At 44.2% G+C, this 20370-nt stretch overlaps 1 protein-coding gene across 2 annotated transcripts in view; it reads right to left on the reverse strand.

The window, feature by feature from the left end:
* LOC138448990 (zinc finger protein 436-like) overlaps positions 1-20370 on the reverse strand; it is a 555369-nt gene that overhangs the window by 94398 nt on the left and 440601 nt on the right. For both annotated transcript variants that reach the window (XM_069604735.1, XM_069604736.1), the window contains exon 8: positions 7774-7881. In XM_069604735.1, the coding sequence (XP_069460836.1) occupies positions 7774-7881 (108 nt within the window). The remainder of the gene's footprint in view (positions 1-7773; positions 7882-20370) is intronic.

Consider the following 20370-nt stretch of genomic DNA (forward strand, 5'->3'; position numbering starts at 1 on the left):
TTAATGTGATTCCAAAGACTAAATTAACATAATTTGTATATTGCATTGGTTTTCAGTTTCTACTGTACCAGCCTCCAACAAGAGGCATTTCCAAACAACTATATGTTATGAAGATCAGCACCTGGAATTCTAAGCTTGGTGCATAAAACAAGCAATCTGTAACGCTCACCTGGTATCCACGGGGACGTCACTCAGTCTGTTCTGACCTCTTACGACCTCGAACCCTTTCCTGGAGGCTATTCAACTGGAGACTGGGCCTTGTTTTCTTGGATAGTGTGCTCTCCGTCCTGCTTTCAGCGCAGGGGCGCATTGATTGATGCGGGCTCGTTGCTGCCTAGTTACTTCACTGGCAAGAGTCCGACAGGTAAGTATAATGAGTCTTTTGAACACTTCTCTAACTTTGTTCTTTTCCTTCCTTAGATGATGGCCGACGTCCGGGGATGGCGGCGTGCTGCTGAGATAAGTAGCGCTGAAGGTGAGTGAGAGCGCGATGCGCGATGCACCCCTTTCGTATTTGTATTGAACCGAGTTATTTTTCTGTGTCTTTTAGGTGCCGCAACGTTCTCAGCGTCGATGCCGGTTATGAGGAACAAATGCAGTGGGAAAGCGCGGTATGCAGTGCCTCTAGAGGTTTGCACGCTAACCTGGAGTGTCTTTTCCCTCTTGCAGATGGATGAGAAGTTCCGGAGACAGAGTTCCCCAAGAACGGCTGGGATTCAGGTAAGAGTTTGAAGCTCGTACAGTATTTAAAAATAAGCAAAGAGTTGCAGAACGCTTACTAATGCCTTTTTTCTGTTCTTTTCCCTTTTCCTTAGGAAACGGCGTGCCGGGATGGGAATGACACCGCCGAAGATGACCCCAGAACAGAAGGAGCGATGAATGATGGGCAGAAGCGCCGCAAGATAAGGCTGTTCCTAACAGTGTTCTTGTTCTTGCAGGAGCTGAGCGCAGAAGAAAGATGCAGGCCTACTGGAGACCGATCCGAACACGGTGAGTGTCATGCTGCAGGTGCAGAAAACGCAAAGCATGTTTCTCAGCCTGGGTGAGGCTTAAATAGTCTCTGGGTATCCCAGGTGTCTCTGGGTTGAACCACACCAAAAAAGACTAGACCGCACATGGAGTTCTGGGAACCGAAATATGTGGGGGCATCCATCTTGTCCCCATCAATGCACTACAAGTCCAATTCCCAATGTTATCCTATGGGAGTAAGTGAGTCTGGTGCCACAAGCGCCAAGTGTGACTCCAAGTGGGTCTTTGGAGGGATGGAGAGGCCCTTGAGGGCCATGTAGGTGATCGTGGCCTGGCTCCAGCTTGACATCTTGGAGGGCTGGGGACATGAGGGGCAGGAATCATGACATAATCCAAGGGTAAGCAAATGTCTGCGAATCGCACGCAAATTATATAGTTTTAATCAATCAGAGTTAATTTCTAACTGAACTCAAACTCTGTCCATTTGGATATAAATAAGAATTGGAATATCAAGCTGGATGGCACAAACGCATGATAATGAGGACAAGAAATTAGGATCCCCAGACTATTCAATTGGTAAGAATAGGAATTGTGAATATCCTCAATAGAAATGAGTCAACAATCTTTGCTGCCTGGAAAACATGTATGAGAATTTCATTCTTTTTTCCCCTTTTTCTTGCTTTTCTTTTACTTTGATTGAACTACATTGATTTTGTGGTTTTTTTCATACGCATGTTTGTTTTTCTTGTTTGATTGAACCCGATTGTCAATGTATTATAAATGTTTTAGATGTAGAATTCATCTCTTACCAGAATAGCTTTGAAAAAGACCATGTTGGTTGAAACACTTGTTGGATATAGAAGTCTTAGAGAATGAAGCTATTTGATAATAAACAACCTATTCTTTACAACAAAGACGACAGAGAATTAATTTTTATAATATATATAAAGAAATCGCAAGATTCAGTTAGCTCTCACTAGAGGGGAGCCTTTCTTTGTGAAGCTAGAAAGGTGAGCCTGTTATGCAATATTCCCCCTACAGGTGGCGGTAAGCGGGACCTCACAGGGAGAGACGCCCTTCCTGGGGACAAGGACTTCCGTTCCTCAGAGTAACTTCCTAAAACCTTTTCTCTGGGACCAATAGTAACATGAAGGCTTTGGAAAACCCTCTCAGAACAAGCCGCAGTTTATTATTGTACCATAAGACCCTTGACTCAACCTCAAGAAATATATGGTAAAACTACCAAGAAGAACACTGAGCCAGAAATACTGATCGCTCAGTGGTGGGAAATCAGCAATACCGTGATGAGGGAAAATGAGCGAGTAATGAAGTGTGCTCAACTGGAGGCGAGAAAGGGGAGGATCCAGAAAAGTGTCATAAAAAGGGAAGAAGGACTGTTGTCTAGAGAAGTGAAACCCATGAATTTCAAATCAGCAGGGTCGCGGAAGCTGACAGAGACCGGGAGATCCTCTGTCGGGAAGAAACAACCAGCAGGCCTGTGCGAGAAGCACTGAAGGAACAGAAGATCGAAGAGAACAGGGGAAGAAAACCCCAAGAAAGAGACCCAGTCTTGAGTGGTGGCATGACCCCTGTGAAGTGGACTACCAGTCTGGCAACAACATTGAGACCGCTGCAACGATAGCCCAGCAGAGCCTTGTAACAAGAAGCAGAATGAGACGGACTGAAAGCTGAAGCTGTCCTGACTGAAAGCGAAGTCCCTACCCTGTAGGCAGGCCTGGTGATGCCAACCTGAGGGAAGCAAGGTAACAGGAACGGCAGGAGACCCGGGAGGGGATACAGAGTACTGTCAGCCTACAAGTCAATGGCTAACTATCAAGAAGAGTGAGCAGCATTCAGGGACTCAGCGTACTCATCCCAGTGAATGGCCCAACACTAAACAGGGTGAAACCCATCCATCTCGTCTCAGTGTTACGAGAGAGAATCGAGAATCAAGAAACTGAGAATCATTACAGAACTCAATTTTCCCATCGCAATGATACACGATATGCCCTAGAAAAAAAGAATAACCATTGGGTCTACTATATGCACCCCCAAAGAGAGATTTTCAGAGACACTGGATGAACTGTATAACCTAAATCCAAATGATAGCCAGAAACTATCTCATACTAATATCCTGGGGCTGGGGAAGTCTATCGAGGAGATTGAAGTCATTCTCCAGGGCTTTTGTTGTTTTGTCTTAGTGGTAGGGTCCATGCAGTTTAGTTTTTGGGTGGGGGACAGACTTTTTACTTTGGACTTTACATTTGACGATGAGCACCCTTCTTAGTTCTATTGGGCAGGGGAATCCTTAGATTAGGGATAGTGATGCCTTTTTTACTTATTATTTCAATAATACCTTATCAAGAATGACACAAACTGGTCTTCCTCCTCCTTCTGACCTACCACAATATGTAAGATGCTCTTTTCAATTATCTGCAAGACTCAATTTTCATTTTGGATATACTAACTGAACTATTATCAGTTTATGTTTATTTTTCTGTTGCTTGGAAATTTTATTTTTCTGGTGCAGTGCTTTTGAGCAGAGGTATTTCTAATGTTGCGTGTGGAGGGGAATTTACATGTATTTATTAATAAATAAACTGATGAAGCTGGCATTTTGCTCTTTTTTCAAAAAGCGCAAAAAAGTAGTCAAACATACACCCATCTAACCGTAAGTACTTCAGAGAGTATTGTTCCTGCGGCACAGAGTTTCAAATACGTTCACGTTGGATTGATTGGCTCATTCAGTCCAGGTTTTGCTCCACATTCAGGGCTATGTATTGCTTTGCTTATAATTGTCTGAGGATGCCAACAGAGAAGAAGGAATGAATGTGCCACCCACACCTCATGTGGTGCACCTTCAACACTCGGCACAGAAAATTCCTGTGTGTTATAATGTGCATGTAAGCAAATATGGGTAGAATCTTGTGAGCGTGGAGCTTGTGGAATGTTGGAGAGTGATGTCAGGAAGTATGGAATGTGTGGTTTTGAATGGAAAGGACAGTTATCCTGGAGAAGGGTAGCCAGTCACCTTATGTAGCAGTGTCTTGTGGTATAGTAGAACTGACAAGCATTTGGAACTTAGTGTAATAAACTTAGTTGTAAACGTACCTCATGATGTGCGAAGGAACCTTATTATAATAGTATGTGATAGCTTTGGGAAAAACCGGGGCTACATAATAAAAAAGAAATTTATGGTGCTTCTTGTCAAAGTGGGAAGCGATCAGAAACCAACCTGTTTTAACAATCAGTTTATTGAGGTATCTCTCTAGAAGGAATAGTTTCAACATCAACTTTGTACAGATGTACATGATATTGTTTCTTCAGAACTGCAATGAAAACTTCAGTCTACCATCTTTAGCTTGAAGGTGCAAGAACACCACCCCAATACATTGCTTGATAGCAGGGGAGGAACTGGGCCGGAACAAGACAGAGTCGCGATCTGCCAAAAACTGTCTTGCTGGAGAACCTTTCCGTGTAGACACGAGACCCAAACCCCGCCCCTGAGTTGAGGAAGCCCTCTGCCAGTGAATGTTGTTAGTCTCCTGAGCACCGTGTCTCAATGCTTCTTTACAGATTGCATCTGGAAATCGTCTTTTGCTCAACAGCCCAAACTTAAACAATGAAACTGCCCAAAGCTGTACATATATGCCTCATGCTTTGCACACTTTTTACTGTCAGGGTGACTATTCCCACAGAGGAAACGAGCACCATACCAAGTGTGCACGTTTGAATTACAAGCCCAGACAAGTTTGATAAAAAGGTGGTCATTCTTATCTTCTCAAAATGCACTTTGTATGCAAAGCAGCCAGCCTCCTATATTCAGGCACGCACATCATTCAACACTTGGCTCTAGTCCCACCCACACCACTGACAATCTAGCCCAGTCCTGCTCACATCACTGACAATCTGCCCCTCTCCCCCTCCCCACAAGGGGATGATGGGGATTGGGGGTAGTGGGGTAGTTCCCCCCCAGTGTATTTTGTCAAATTACAGCACTGCCTGAAAGGCACTCTTGCTGTGGGTCCATCATGTTCCCAACAGCCCGAAATCTGCAAGACTTGGCCAACAAATATTGCCTACAATGCTGCTCTGAAACCAAACCTCTGTCGGAGAGCATCACTCTTTCCATTGTGCACGAGTGTTTTGTTGGGTTGTCTACCCGTTTATTAATCTGATTGTGTTAACAAGGGGTCGGTATGGGGGTGCACCCACTCTCCCCTGAAACCAAAATTGCAAATGCAATGATGTAAAGGTGTGTTGTGCAACTCTCTGATCCACCCCTTCCGATTTCAGTGATAATGGATTCGCCCAACCAGAAAGCAATATGCATTAAAAGGAAGAAACCATTTAGCATGGAACACCGACTCAGCATGTTTTCTTGTAACAAACTCAGGGTACACACTGGATCAAGGCAAGCCTCTCGCATGCCACCCTCAGTTTACACTGTGCTACACTCTGTCACCAATGTTCAAAGCAACATCATTATGAAAGAGTGATGAAACAAAGAAACAATATTATTTGAGCAATATTATTTTGAATAGGGTTGCTTACACCGATAATATCACTAGCTACCATATGAAACATATAAGTAGCTATAACTTCATCTCCTTCTCAGAGCATAATTATTTATTTGTTGAGAAACTTATTATAATAACAATTTACATTCCAATTACAAAACTAGTCAATATAATCATATGCAGACAACATTAAGAGCTTCATGTATAACTCTGCTTCCATTATTATAATATATAAGTATGCCGCTAAACATTTGTGAACATTCATGGGTTAATAATAAGCAAATATAAATGAAGTGGCCATAAAAGAGAAAAGGATGGACAGGATGTTACTACAGTCCTCCAGAAACCATTTTATATCAAGCCAGAAATACCACTTGCCCTCCAAATGCCCCGTGCTTTTTTTTACACCCATTCTAAACATGCTCCCTTCCTAAAAACTACTGATGAACTAGTGTCCTTTGAACACAGGTCAAGTTGTTAAAAAAAGTATTTCGATCAGACCCCTAATTCGCTACTAAGTTTCCCCATGTTCTTTTATAAGTAACCTTGTTGCCTTGGATTTGGGGTTCTTCAGATTCTAAACAAAACAAAAATGGTCACAGCAAAAAGAGACTTAACTTGTTTCAGATTATTGGTTCGCCTTCTTCTCAGAAGTGGTTACTCAGATCAGGAGTCAACATACCTCCATAGTATTTTTCAACTGCAGTATTTGTGTACGGGCAGAATTCAACTGTTTTGGTTCTCTTGTTTCATTTAATGGGACACCTACATTTTATGTATTTTTGTTGCTGGCTTCCATTTAAGTGGGCGCCACCCTGCTCTGTTTATCTGTATCTGTCTCCCTGAAACTGCACATCCAGTTCCAGAAAACCACTTTTTAAGTAACTGCATAACGCTTATTGGCCTAGCAGTACGGAACAGTATGATTTTCTTTAGGGTTGGATCGCTCACCTAATGGCATGACTGAGCAAAAAAGGGCTAAAATGATGCAAAAAAGGCATATCCCTACTGCCACTCAGTCACAAAACCTCCCATCACACTATGATATTTCTTTATAAAAGGCGAAAATAAAGCAGGGGGTGGCTGCTTCACATTAATCTTGATACACAAGTCATGACAATGCAAATGCCACCACACCACAATGTATGATTTAGGTTTTAGTGTCAAATGGTGGTGTGGAAGAAAGAGTTTAAGAATCTCAAACACTGCATTTATGAATAAGCAAAAGCAGTACTTGCAGGCCAAGCAGTACACTCAAGGCCATTTCTGGCTAAAAACAACAGAAGCACCAGGTTGGTAGATTTGCAAATAGCATCACAGAAGAAACAGCACATAGTAAATCTGGCGACAACCACTCAGCATGCAAGTCAACTCGAAGGCAGTGGCCAAACAAGCTTTTAGGTAGGACTGGAAACAAACAATGGAGGCGGCTTGTATAAGGCTCTCTTAGGGCCAACAACACCTGAAGGCCAAGGTAACATTTGACTATGAGCCATACCTAGATGTTTTATATCCAGGGCATGCACGCTCGCTTTTTTACGATCTGAGAGCAGGGACGCTGCGAGTGGCTGCTTTCAAGAGGAACTGGTATGGACAAAATGGCGCTAAGTGCCCAGCGTGTGGGGCGTTGTATGAGTCGGTTCTCCAATTTGTTTTGCTCTGTCCTAGTTATAATGACTACAGAGCCATGTACAGAAAACCAATATTCAAATTGAAGGGCATTCGAAGGACAGCAGATGCAATGGACCTATGCAGGAAAAGTGGAGATCTTAATCTTTTGGACTTTGTAGCTAAATATCTACATAGGACATGACTAAGGAGGTTGAGTCTGAGCGGGAATGGGGGATGAATCTGATAAATGAATTTTAATTGATTTTACTAGGGTTGGATTTTCCCCTTTTGGCTGTGATGTAGAGCTACATGTTTTTTTTAACACTATTCTTTTTTTATAAGATATTTTTGTATGGCATGTAATCTGCTTTTAAAACACAAATGTCGAATAATGCTTTGTCGTGTGTGTGATAACGTATTAAGGAGCACAAATAGTTGCCAATTTGCAGCAAGAGCTGCATACCTGTACATGCTCAGGATATATCAAACCCCCACTGGTCTACATAAAGCGACACAAGACAGAAATGTGAAGGCCAATTTAACAATTAGGGTTGACACTTCTAATATGTCGCCCTAAGAGGACCCTTTTACGCAGTGCAATGATATTGCTCAATTATAAACACTAGGAGGAAATGAAATTAAAGTTGCAATCAAGTAAGATTTATCTATGCACCTTTGGAGGAATTCATACTTTCTTTGGTCTCCAAATCCTGATGGTCCATGGAGTGGGTGGTCCCATCTTCTTTAATAATTAAAGGCCCAACTTGTCCAATCTCCTCATCTATAGAAGAAAAAGATCAACTGTAACAAGAAACATGTTTCCATAGCAAGGCAATCTTCTGATTAAAGTCTAAAGCTATGCATTTCCAATCATGATGTTCTTTATGTTCTGCGGTTTCACAAATAATTAGGGTTGAAAAAGCGGTTAGGGATAGAAAAAAGAGGTATGATTAGCTAACATATGATTTTTCTAGATGTCTTCTTTACCAACAACTAATTCCTTATGATAACGTTTCTCATTTGCTGATTTTGAAGCTCCTTTTCATTCACAATAGGGTGAGAGACAGGGGAGCGGCACAGAGAGATGGACCGAGATGGACATTTAAATTTCAGTAAGGCCATCTACTGACGCGGCCCTGCATTTACTCACAGACACGAAGTAGCCTTAGCTCAACAATGTCAGACTTCAAAACCATCCATCTATTTTATTTACTTTGTAAATGTTGCTGCATTCATTAATGTAGTTCTTATTCAACACTTCCACACCAGAAAGGTTACCAGAGAACACCTGCAGGAGTTGCTACGTCCAGTGAGCATGGATCCAGGGTCCAGTGTTCAGGCTACAGGTAAAGGCTTGGTCCACACAACGGTTTCACCCCAAATATGTCCCTGGGAGGGTTGAGGACAAGAGCTTGTCTCTTGCTTAGAAGTCTCTGGTCTTCACCACTCTGGCAGTGAACTTTGGAGCAGATTGTACTCCCAACTTTGTTACGATTAATGCACTGATGGGAGGGTGTTCTCACCTCCCATTTATATATGCAAAATGCCATATCCAATTGATTCCCTTCTATCCTTTTGTAGGGATTCTAATCAGGGCTGCGGTAACAGGTGTAATTTGCCCTCCAAGGTCATATCCAGAGTGCTCTCTGTCTGCACTCTCTGTCTGCAGGACGTGGGGAGGGGGAAGTGTGTGCAGCCATAACAAAATCCAAGATGGTGGATCTCCCATGTGGACTGTCTCTGGGCTACTCCAACGTCATCCCTTCCTCTGTCCACCCAACTTAAACTAGTATTTGCTAATTAGCACCCTGGTGTGGACTACCTATTGTATCCTGGCAGCCATGTCTTTGAAAGCAGGTTCCCAACCAAACCCCATGGGGAGATGTCCTGTACTAGGGAGGAGCTGACAGGGCACCCATTCACAGGAGCATCAAAGGGGAAGCTTCCAGGCCTCCACCCAGAGAATATTTGGATGGGATCTAGGCGAGACAAACTGAGTCCACACAGCCCTGCCATGGATGAGTACCTGGTCATCAGGTTGACAATTATATGACATCAAATTGCTTCGTGACTATAGAACTTCCTGATTTGGCAGGGTGGCTATTGAGATCACACAGATCTTTAGTGTTTGTGTCACCAGGCCCTTAAAACACACAGTTATGCAAGGGGGCCTTTGACTACAAAGGATATACACCTGATTGCCTGGGCTGTGTCCTCCAGCAGGCTGTACTCAGGAATGCACATGTGATCTATGAACCTGCTCTGCTGCCACTGCACATAGTCGCATGGATGCGCTATGCTTTTACTGCCATAGGCATTAAGGGGGTGAGGTCTGATAAGCAGGCCTCACCTCAAGAAACAGAACTACCTGCATCATTTTACCAATGTAGAAATCAAAAAGCACAGGCTGCCCTATCCTCACAGATGGCATTCTGTCACACTCCTCCGCCATTTCATCTATACTGCTATTCCACTTCCTCCTCTCAACTTTCTCTACCTCACTCCATCCTGTTCTATCCCTCCTCTTGCCTTTCACTTCTCTTGCCTCGCTCCATGATTGATAAAAATCTATCTCCTACACAACCGACTTGGTTGCTCCCTTTTCTATCCCTGTAATTGAACTGGAAATCTGTGGCAGCTGTGTGGGAATGTGGAGCAGGCTCTCCGATTGCCGGGACCATGATAGTTATATGCCACAAGACAGGCATCGGTTCTGCACACCAAATGTCAATGTATTTTATGTACAAAAAACTCTTCTTTCTTTTTAGCAACCTAGTTTATCTATTTTTGCTCCCTACCGAAATTCATTTAATTATTTGTATCGATATTTCTAAAAATCTATACTTGATCTACATTTATTTCCCTTATTAAATGTTTACATTCGATAATCGATCTACCTAATATAAAGAAAATAAGAGAAAACAATAATTGTAAAACTTATCATTTTTTTAACACTGTCCACAATGCTTGACCTATGATAAACAAAAATATCATAAAACAGGATGCTATAAACTTCTCTAAAGGAAAATAAAACCGTCTCAGAGCTTCTAGCTCAAAAATGGCGGCCAAAAGTTGAGAAGGTGCAATGATGTCATCGCGTTACATGAAAATACGTTGCGCGTGGCGTGATGACGTCACCGTGCTACCCGCGGGCTATAAATAGTACAATTACTGACATAAACTCCGCACAACCTGCCTGGCATCTTCCTCCCGCTTATCAAGGCAATAAGGATCTATGCAGCTGTAAATTGGATACAGACTAACCACCAGGTAAGAACTAAAGTCTCCCTCCAGCAGTCCTATCTGCTCAACTAGTAATTATGCGGACTCCAAGCTTGGCTCAATTAACAATAGTTATAAATACAAAACAAAAACTTTATTAAGTCTTCTCTTTCTAACATATTGTTTACAAAAACTTGAAAAAAGCTAAATACAAACAAATATATTGGAAAACAGCATCAATATAATATCATACAAGTTATCAAGACAAACCAGACTGGGAAAACCTAAGGCATCTAAAATTGTATTTCAAGAAAATAAAGGGTGAGTCAGAATTCTGAATTTAACACCACTGTCTACTAAATCAGTAAACTTGCCATAAACTAATATCTACTTGAAACAAGAAAACTGTAATAACTCTGTACTGTTTCTTTTCTTCTTTTTTTCTCTTTTTATTTTTGGTTAGGAATTATTCTCTCTCCTGATGAACCATTGAGATTTTCAATGGGGAAACACGTCTTGAGTGAGAATGAGTGAGAATCTGCTTATTCAGTAAAAATGTATTTGCAAGCCACCAGGTGTGATGATAACACATGGACAAACAATAATTGTTGATTTCCTTGACTTTTTACAATTAACTGCCTGATTCATGGAATTATTTGCGTGAAAAACGCAGATTTGCTCGCCTTTCTGGCTGAAAATCCCCATACTTCCAACAGGGATTTTAGGACAGAAAGGCGTGCAAATCTGCATTTTTCACGCAAATAATTCCATGAATCAGGCTGAAAATATATATTTAAAGTATCTTGAAAAGCACCATCTATATGGAATTAAGTTTTTTTCTTTCAAAACAAGAAACTAAATCTAAGACTTGGAAACTATAAACTCAGCGGACTTATCAATATAAACCTAAAACCTAAAGTTGGCGCATTTGAGTAAACTTTTCTCTCATTTCAATACATTTAGCATTATTGTTTGTGTAGCAGCCACACAAGGATTTGGGAATTACTCATGCAGACAACAACATAACCTAAAGAGCAGGCGCCAAGGGAGAGCTTTGTTAGTTGAAACATCAATTTTTTCTCAGTACCTGCATCCAAAGCCACCTAACTCTAGAACGGCACCGCCAGTCTATGCAACTGATGTGTCCTATGCCTGTGTAATTCCTTGTTTCGTTATGAAGACCACAAACTGCCCTGTGACCACAAGGTGGTGTCACGCAGCGCAACCCATGAACGCTGCTCATGTACCTGCTACCCAATGGTATTTGCTATCTGAAACAAAGTGACTTCCTTAGGCTGCAGGTAGGTTCCAATAGCTTTATTACATATTCTTAAATTACACTGGCTCCCATCACCCAGGGAGGGCTTTCCAACTGCCTGGGCTTAGAACCCTCACCACAAGCATTCCCTCATTCACACCATAACATTCCGCTTTACATCACACGCTTCTGCATACACTTCCAAGTACATCACAACACATCTCCCTTTCTTCCAGAATCACCACATACACACACAAAGCACATCATAACACATCTTCCTTTCTTCCAGAATCACCACATACACACGTCACACACTCACATGTTCACGGGGTACCACATGCAACTAACATCCACAATCATACGGTGCACCTAGTTTAAAGAGAGGTGCAACTCTGTATAAATACGGGAGGCGCTCCCCCTCCTCTTGAACTCTGAATCCGTAATGTGGAAAGCGTCCCTCCCTCTCTACTCTTGCTGGCATTTCATGCAGCAACTCTTATAATATGGCGGAGTGCAAACACACCCCTATCTACCCAGGTTGGTGCTGCAACGCACAACCACTCAATTATACGGATTCACTCACATCTACTCATACAGCGGAAGTTCTTCACCCCCTCTCTACTCTTGCTGACATTTCATACAGCAACTCCTCATGACATCACGTCATACAGCAGAATGTAAACACACCCCTATCTACCCAGGTGGGACACAAACAATTCCCAACCACTTTAAATGTGCAGAGAGCCTGACCGCCCCTATCTACCCTAGTTGTATGACAAACATATAACAACCACTCTTGCAGCAGAAGTATTATACCCACTATCTGCCCTGGTTATGAACACCATTCACAACCACACTTACAACAGAAGTTTCACACCCCCTATTTACCCCAGTTATGAACACCTTTCACAACCACTCTTAAAGCGGAATGTAATCACACCGATATCTACCCTGGTGGGAAACAATAGTTCCCAAACACACATACAGCGAAAGGCACGCACACACACACACACACACCTCCCTTAACTACACATCCTCACTCCATATCATGACATGTCAATACTAGACACGAAACCCTGAAGCACATTTGCTTCATAGATGTTGAAACATGGCATTTAAACTTAAATTCCCACAATAGAACCTTAAACTTAATTTCTTGTGATAGAACAACGTCCATAAATGTACTTCTTTCACACTACCATGACCAACGCCATACATACCAACAAACCTAATCCATCAACCTACAAAGGTTTGTCTTGGGCAATTTCTTAGGCCTATATAAGTCCAAGGCTAGGAATAGCTCTGACCTGAAATTCCTCCAAATGTTATTCTAGCTCACACACAGTACCCTTACACACTGTATTCATCTCACAATCTCACAGAACACCACCACACCATACTTAAAGACCCATTGGTGACAACTCACTGCCAAATCCAGAAAGGCAATTCAGTATATTTTGCCACCCAGTACTCATGCCGCTTCACACAATGCGATTCATCTTTGCCAACGGTCCTGAGCACTTCTCCGGGAAACAGTACCTTATTTATTTCAGACAGCGGAGTATAAGCCTCCATCCCCTTCTTGGATGAAACACTGCTTACGATCCGTCCCCGTCAGACCTTCCAGTAGACTGCTACATAAAAAACGATTTCCAGCTGTGGATTCACCAGCTAACAAATCTAAATGTCCCAGCAGATCGCTACCACATTTCTCCTTTCAAGGTTGCGACTGCTGCCATACCGAACCTCATAAATGAGCTTCCCTCATTTATGTACTATTAGGAATATACCTAAAACTCCTCTTCCTGATGTCCCCTCCATGTGTTACACAGCGAAATTCCACAAGGACTTGTCAATATACTCTCTCACTGAGGCTGACAGTACACCGATGTAGTGCCCAGCGTTCTGGCCCATCGTTATCACCGCCACCAGTCCCATTACTTCATCACTTGGGCACTGGACATCAGGGACTGCTGAGCTCCGTGATGGCAACGGATGCTCCCCAATCCATGTAAACCGATGGACTTCTCTGGGGCAAACAAGACACCCCCATTACCTCTGAACTGGTACACACTTCTGAATATCTTTAGGTACGTGGCAGCGTGCGGTAGGCACCCTCATCCCGCACCCTCCTTAGCAGGCTTAATTACATAGTCCGTCGTCCCAACTTACTCATGACCGGGCTGGAACTCCTGAGCAGAGTGCAAACTCCTAGCACACTGTTATTGTGCGCCCATCTTCTAGGGGCATTTTCTTGCTGGTTACAGACTACTATAGTCGCCTGTCATGGCCCTGGGACCTCCTGTTTATCTTCGCCCTTGGCCTTACTGCTCTTTGTAGGTGCGTAGTTCCCTGGGTTGGCCCCTCTTTCCTGTCCCCTTGTCCTTTCTTTTTGGGGAGCAGTTCTCCCTATTACTTGCATATCAGTTCCACAATGTACAGCAGCTCCGTCACTGCTGTGTACGCATCCACCAATCCTCTTCTGGGATTGGGACAGACCTTCTTTATTCTTTGGGCCTTTTTAACTTCACCTCTCTTGGACTGGAGCCCCTTGTTCTCCCCTCTTATCGCCCTGGGTGATGGGACTTACTTGGATGGGGTCAGTGGTTCCTTTCTTTCTTCTCTGTACCCCTGTAGAGGAGGTCCCAAATAAAGCCTGCACTCCAGTCGCCCATTTTGAAGTATCAGGAACGTTCACACTGAGATATGTGACGTATGATGAGCAAATAAATCAGCAGAGAGCCGCAGTAGGGCTCTGCCCAGTACCTATTAGAAGAACAGCACCTATTGACGTACCAATACCAAGAAAACCATGGACAGTAAGGTACCCATTGAGAAAACCTTACCAACAAGTGAAACGAAATGAAGATCGTCTGAGTACAGTCCCTGAAGAAACGAAAAAGGTCTTAATGGAAGACGAATGGTGACGTCACAAGGGCCCGGACTGACTTGCAGATAGAAGAAATGACAACCAGAGAATGATACAAAGAGACGAATCGCCATGAATAAGGATATCGTAAACCTAAAGTGAAAGGACGATGTCGAAATGCAGAGAAGTTTAAAGCTGTAAGCAAGATGAAGATATTCGACCGGTTTACACCTGTAAATATGCTTGGAACCGCAAGAAAGCTAAGAAAACAGTGCGGCTTGCTATTGTATTGTATTGTATTTGTATTCATTAGTCTTATTTGGCGCTTTATACCAAAGCGCTGTACAGTTACAACAACAGGGTACATTTAACATAACGAAAACTGTAACAACAGAAGCAAATTACAAACATGAATCAGTCACCAAAAACAGTACGTAGAGCAATTATTCAGAGGGGGAAAGGGAGAGGGGGGGGGGCTAGGATGAAGAGGAAGGGAAGGCAGGAGGAGGAGGGAAAGGAGGGGGCGGGGAAGAGGATGGGGAGGGGGAAAGTGGGGGGAGAGGTTAAGGGGGGGAAGGGGTAGGAGAGGGGAGTGAGAGGAGAGGGGTTGTCATGGCGGGAATGGAGAAGGAGAGATTTGAGGGACGTGCAGAAAGAGGAAAAAGTAGGAGTAGAGTGGATATAGAGAGGCAAGGAGTTCCAGTGGAGGGGGGCCAGGAGTTGGAAGGAGCGGAAATGGGAGGAGGCACAGGGGGAGGGAGGAACAGTGAGGAGGAAGTGGTCAGCAGAGCGAAGGGGGAGAGAGGGAGTGTAGAATGAGAGAAGGGAAGAGAGAAGGGGGAGCAAGATCGTGTAGAGATTTGAAGACCAGACAGAGGAAGTGAAATTTAAGTTGAGAATGAAAGGGGAGCCAGCCAATGGAGGATAGGGAAGCAGAGATGGAGTCACGGGGGGAGAGGAGACAGAGGGTACGGATGACAGAGTGATAAATAGATTTGAGGGGGGCAAGATGTGAAGTGGGAAGACCAAAAAGTAAGGAGGAGCCGTAGAAGAGGCGAGAAAAGATAAGGGAGGAGATTAAGAGTTTAGTAGCATGAAAAGTAAGTGAGGGGCGAACTTTGCGAATTTTTTAGAGGTGGTAGAGACAGGCACGAGAGATGAGTGAGATATGATGGGAAAAAGTCAAAGTGAAAGCCTAGGTTACGAGCGTGGGGGGAGAAAGTAAGATTAGAGGGAGGAAAATGAATGAAAGGGGGAGGATATGGAGGGTGAAGGGAGTTGGAAGGGAAGAAAACTACTTCAGTTTTGTAGTGCGGCAAGCGCCACTATACATAGTCTACCTCAAACAAAGCACAGTATTATAAGTATATTTCTACTTTGCACAAGAAGCAGAATCAACCCAGGTTACTAAAGGCCACACAAGAAAGCTTCATATTTAGTAAAAACGAGAATAGACGGCTGAAACGAAACTCAGCAGAGGCAACTCGTGCCAAGAAAACCAAGGTCATACCAATAGAAGAGGCGAACAGTAGCTACATTTAATTGAAACTAAGAACAGATATCCTGCCTCTGAAAGGTCGAGATAAGAAGGTGAAGGCAGGTGGCGGGTGAAACGAAAATCAAAAACACAAATTGAGAGGAAAGAGACAAATTCACGGTGTCGGAATCACGTGACCAGCCGAGTAAGAAGAAGCGAGGGTTCACATCTACGCTTGGCACCTGACCAGGCAGAGATATCAGAACTTTTCCAGACAGAAGATGCAGTCTCGAGGCCAACCATAGTGAAATAATTGACACATGGCTACTAAAGTGATGATTGATTGTAACCATAATCGGAGGAAGGCCGGGTAACTAAGGGGCACCCCGCACCTGGCTGACCATTCTGCGTGCTGCTAAGCAAAGTGGAAAAGTATGCATGGGGTTGGTGCCAACCCAATCACAATGGACCAAATAATCTAGGGTCCTATAGTTAGTAGAACCAATGAGACGTCATACTTTTAGTGACGTCTACAGTAGTCATTTTTGGAGGAAGGGCTTAGACGCCCACCTGACAGTGTTTACCTAATCCCCTCACTCCGTTACCATATACAGATATAGTACCTATAGTAAAGTTACCTTTTCCTAACCAATAGAATTGCATGTTAACTTTTGAGTGTTACACGTCAATGATAACGAGTTTTGAGTATAAATGTTACAACTTGTATGAAGTTCGTTGAAGCGAGAAGGACGATCGCATCACTGCTGATATCCATAACTCCCCGTTTTCTGTACTTGTCATTAAACTGACTCCCTTTGCCAAACCATTGAGTTGTCCTTATTGATTGGTGTTAGAGTAATACATCCGCACCCCCGTCCATCTCATGGGTGCAGCTATCTTGTCTTAAAGTACTTCTGAGCAAACCTCAGCTCTATGGGCCGGCCGGGGGTCTCGGACTACACTTGGTAGCAGAGATGGATGATTATCGATTATCGATTAGAATAAGACACCCATTGACTGTCGACATAAAGTAACTAAGTCTTCGGCAGTATCACAAGTCCTTTGCCATTCGGCTAAGTAGAGCGTAAGTTCCCCATAGACAGTGGTAGTGTAAAATAAAAACCTGCAGAACAAGGTCTGAAGGGACCTGTGCTTCCCCACGTAACCCCTTCCCATTCCTACGGGCAGCTGAACGGGAGACAAGCCGAAGAAGGAGGTGACAAATGCGGTGATCCCGAGGGTCCAGAGAGGAAACATGCGAACAGTGAGTGAAAAAGACTAAGTGTTTTGGCAAAAGTGCATGCTTTAGAACAAGTAAAGGGAAAAGGTAACGGAGGGAGGTGGGAAAACAAAATATAGCTAGAAGTAGAGAAGAATGTGTATATATATATATATATATATATATATGGGATACATTACTCACCATAATCGTATTTCTGATGCTTGTATCTGCTTAGATTCACATGCTGTGCATAGGCCGACATCTAGTGGAAGCTGCTGAGTATTACAGTTTGTTTTTCGAAACTCGAAAATGGGCGTCAACACAGGGCGTGCCAGTAATACTATCCCTAGTGTGACGTCCACTGTACCCAAGATCCCTCATGCGTCTAGGATCCTCAGATTGTATTTTTTCTGACATGAGGTAGCATGAGGAGTAGCGTGAGTACAGATAATCCAAGCAGATAGATAGAAAGGTAAGACTACAAGCAACCATGCGCCTTCTCTCAGAGGGGAGGAAGGGTGGGTCGCATGTGAATCTAAGCAGATACAAGCATCAGAAATACGATTACGATGAGTAATATATCCCTTCTGAGGCTTGTGGAATCTACTTAGATCACATGCTGTGCATAGATTAGCGAGCAGCACCTGAAGAAGGAGGTGGGATGTGAGAAGGGTCATGAGCAAATAAGTGTCTTAGAACCGCTTGTCCCACTTGTGTATCTGCCTTGGAATGGGTGTCAATGCAGTAATGCTGAGTAAAAGTGTGAATAGAGCTCCAAGTAGCTCCTTTGCAAATGGTGTCAAGGGGTACATTTGCGATGAAAGCCAGAGTGGCCCCAATGCCTCTAGTAGAGTGGGCTCTTGGCGTGAAAGGCAGAGTTCTTTCAGAGAGTGAGTAACACAGCTGGATACAGTTAATAATCCACTTTGAGATGGCACCTTTAGAGACGCGATCCCCCTCTCTGCCTGTAGCTACGGAGACAAAGGGCCTCATTACACGGACGGCGGTAAGGGTTAACGGTCACCGTTAATGGCAACAGTGACCGTTAACCCGTACCGCCGTACTACGAGGTCCCTTAGCGGGTTGGTGCTCTAACGCCTGCTTTTTGCAGGCGCTAAAAACCAACCCGCTAAGGGACCTCGGAGCTAATTACGGCACCGCAAAATTGCGGTGCCGTAATTAGCGCCTTCCCCATTCCCATAGAGCCCTATGGGGCAGAAATGGGAATGGGGAAGGGCAATGGCGGAAGGGGGATTTACCGCCCCACCGAACTTGGAATGGGGCGGTAAATCCCCTTACCGCCAAGGCGGTGCCGGTAATTTACCGGCATGGTCCAGGGTGCTAATAGCACCCTGGATCACCGCCTTCCGTGTAATGAGGCCCAAACAGTTGATCTGTTTTCCTTAGCGGTCTGGTTTTGTTTACATAGTAGAGGACCGCCCTACGCACATCTAGGGTGTGTAGTTTCACCTCAGCTGAGCTTTGAGGGTCCTGGAAGAAAGCCGGAAGCTCGATGGACTGGTTTACGTGGAATTTAGATATAAACTTAGGTGAGAACCTAGGGTGTGTGCGTAAAACCAGTTTGTCTTTATGGACAGTAAAGAAGGGATCCTGCACTGACAGAGCCTGAATTTCACTAACCCGTCTTATAGAAGTAATAGCTACTAAGAAGGCTGTTTTATATGTCAGGTGTTTGAGACTGCTTTTATGCATGGGCTCGAAAGGGGGGCCCATGAGCTTAGATAGCACCACATTAAGGTCCCACCCTGGTGGTGGGTTTGAAATAGGAGGGTGAAGTCTCTTTACTCCTTCCATGAAGGCTTTAACTACTGGTACTTTTCACCACGAGACCTTGTTATGGGAAGTGGTGTATGCCGACAGGGCTGCCAGGTGTACTTTCAGTGAGTTAAAAACCAATCCTGCATCTAGCAGGTGGAGCATGTATGTAACAATAGTGGAATGAGTACAATCAACTGGGTTGATTTGTCTACTCTGGCACCAGATAACGAATCTCTTCCACTTGTCAAAGTAACAGTGCCTTGTGTTTGGTTTCCTATATTCGTTTAGGATGTCCATACACCTCTGTGGTAAATTGAGATGTCCAAACTCTATGACCTCAGGAGCCATGCTGCCAGGTTCATTGAGTTGGGTTGCTGATGCACTGTTTGACCTTGGTGCTGGGACAGTAGGTTGTACCAGGCCGGAAGTTTGATGGGCTCGCACACCGCCAGCCTGCGTAGGTGTGGGAACCACGGTTGTCTTGTCCACATGGGAGCAACTAGGACGAGCGTCATCGACTCTCTGTTCATCTTGTTGACCACCTTCCTGATGAGAGGAGTTGGTGGAAAAGCGTACGCAAACATCCCTGACCAGTTCATCCACAGGCCGTTCCCCTGGGAGTCTGGTTGGGGGAACCTGGATGCAAATCCTGGGCATTGTCTGTTTTCGCTTGTGGCGAATAAGTCTATAGTGGGGAAACCCCACTGAGAGAAGATATCTTCTATGACCTCTCTGTGTAGAACCCATTCGTGTTCCTCTGGGAGGGAGTCTCTGCTCAGAGCATCCGCTAGGGAATTGAGCTCCCCTGGAACATGTTGTGATGACAGGAAGATGTTCGTCTGAGTGCCCATATCCAGATTTGGACAGATTTGGCAAACAAGTCCCTCCTTGCTTGTTCAGGTAGAACATGGCTGTTGTGCTGTCTGTCCGGATTTGCACTGACAGGTTTAGTAGGTGGGGCTCGAACACTTGAAGCGCTCTGAATACTGCCAGAAGCTCTAGCAGGTTGATGTGGTTCTTGGCCACTGAGGGAGACCAGAGACCCTGAGCTGTGTGGTGGAGATGGTGAGCTCCCCACCCCGTCAGACATGCATCGGTAGTGACTACTGCCTGTACTTCCGGATCGTAAAAGGGTTTCCCCTGTGCAAGATTCTCTCTTGTCCACCAGTGAAGGCTTTGTACTAGTGTTGACGAAACGACCACTAGATCGTCCCACTGACCACTTGCCTGAGACCACTGTTTCGCCAACCATTCCTGTATGGGACGCATTCGCAGGCGTGCGTGGGGGACCAGGTAAATACATGACGCCATCATGCCCAGCAAACGCATTGCTTTGCGTACCGTTATTTGGTGACCGGACTGATATTGCGGAATTTGCAGTAGTATATTCCGAATTCTTTCTTCTGAAGGAAATGTCAACCCCTCTTGAGTATCTAGGATTGC

The sequence above is a fragment of the Ambystoma mexicanum genome, chromosome 1p, assembly GCF_040938575.1.
Source record: "Ambystoma mexicanum isolate Mex_15411 chromosome 1p, UKY_AmexF1_1, whole genome shotgun sequence".
NCBI lineage: Eukaryota > Metazoa > Chordata > Amphibia > Caudata > Ambystomatidae > Ambystoma > Ambystoma mexicanum.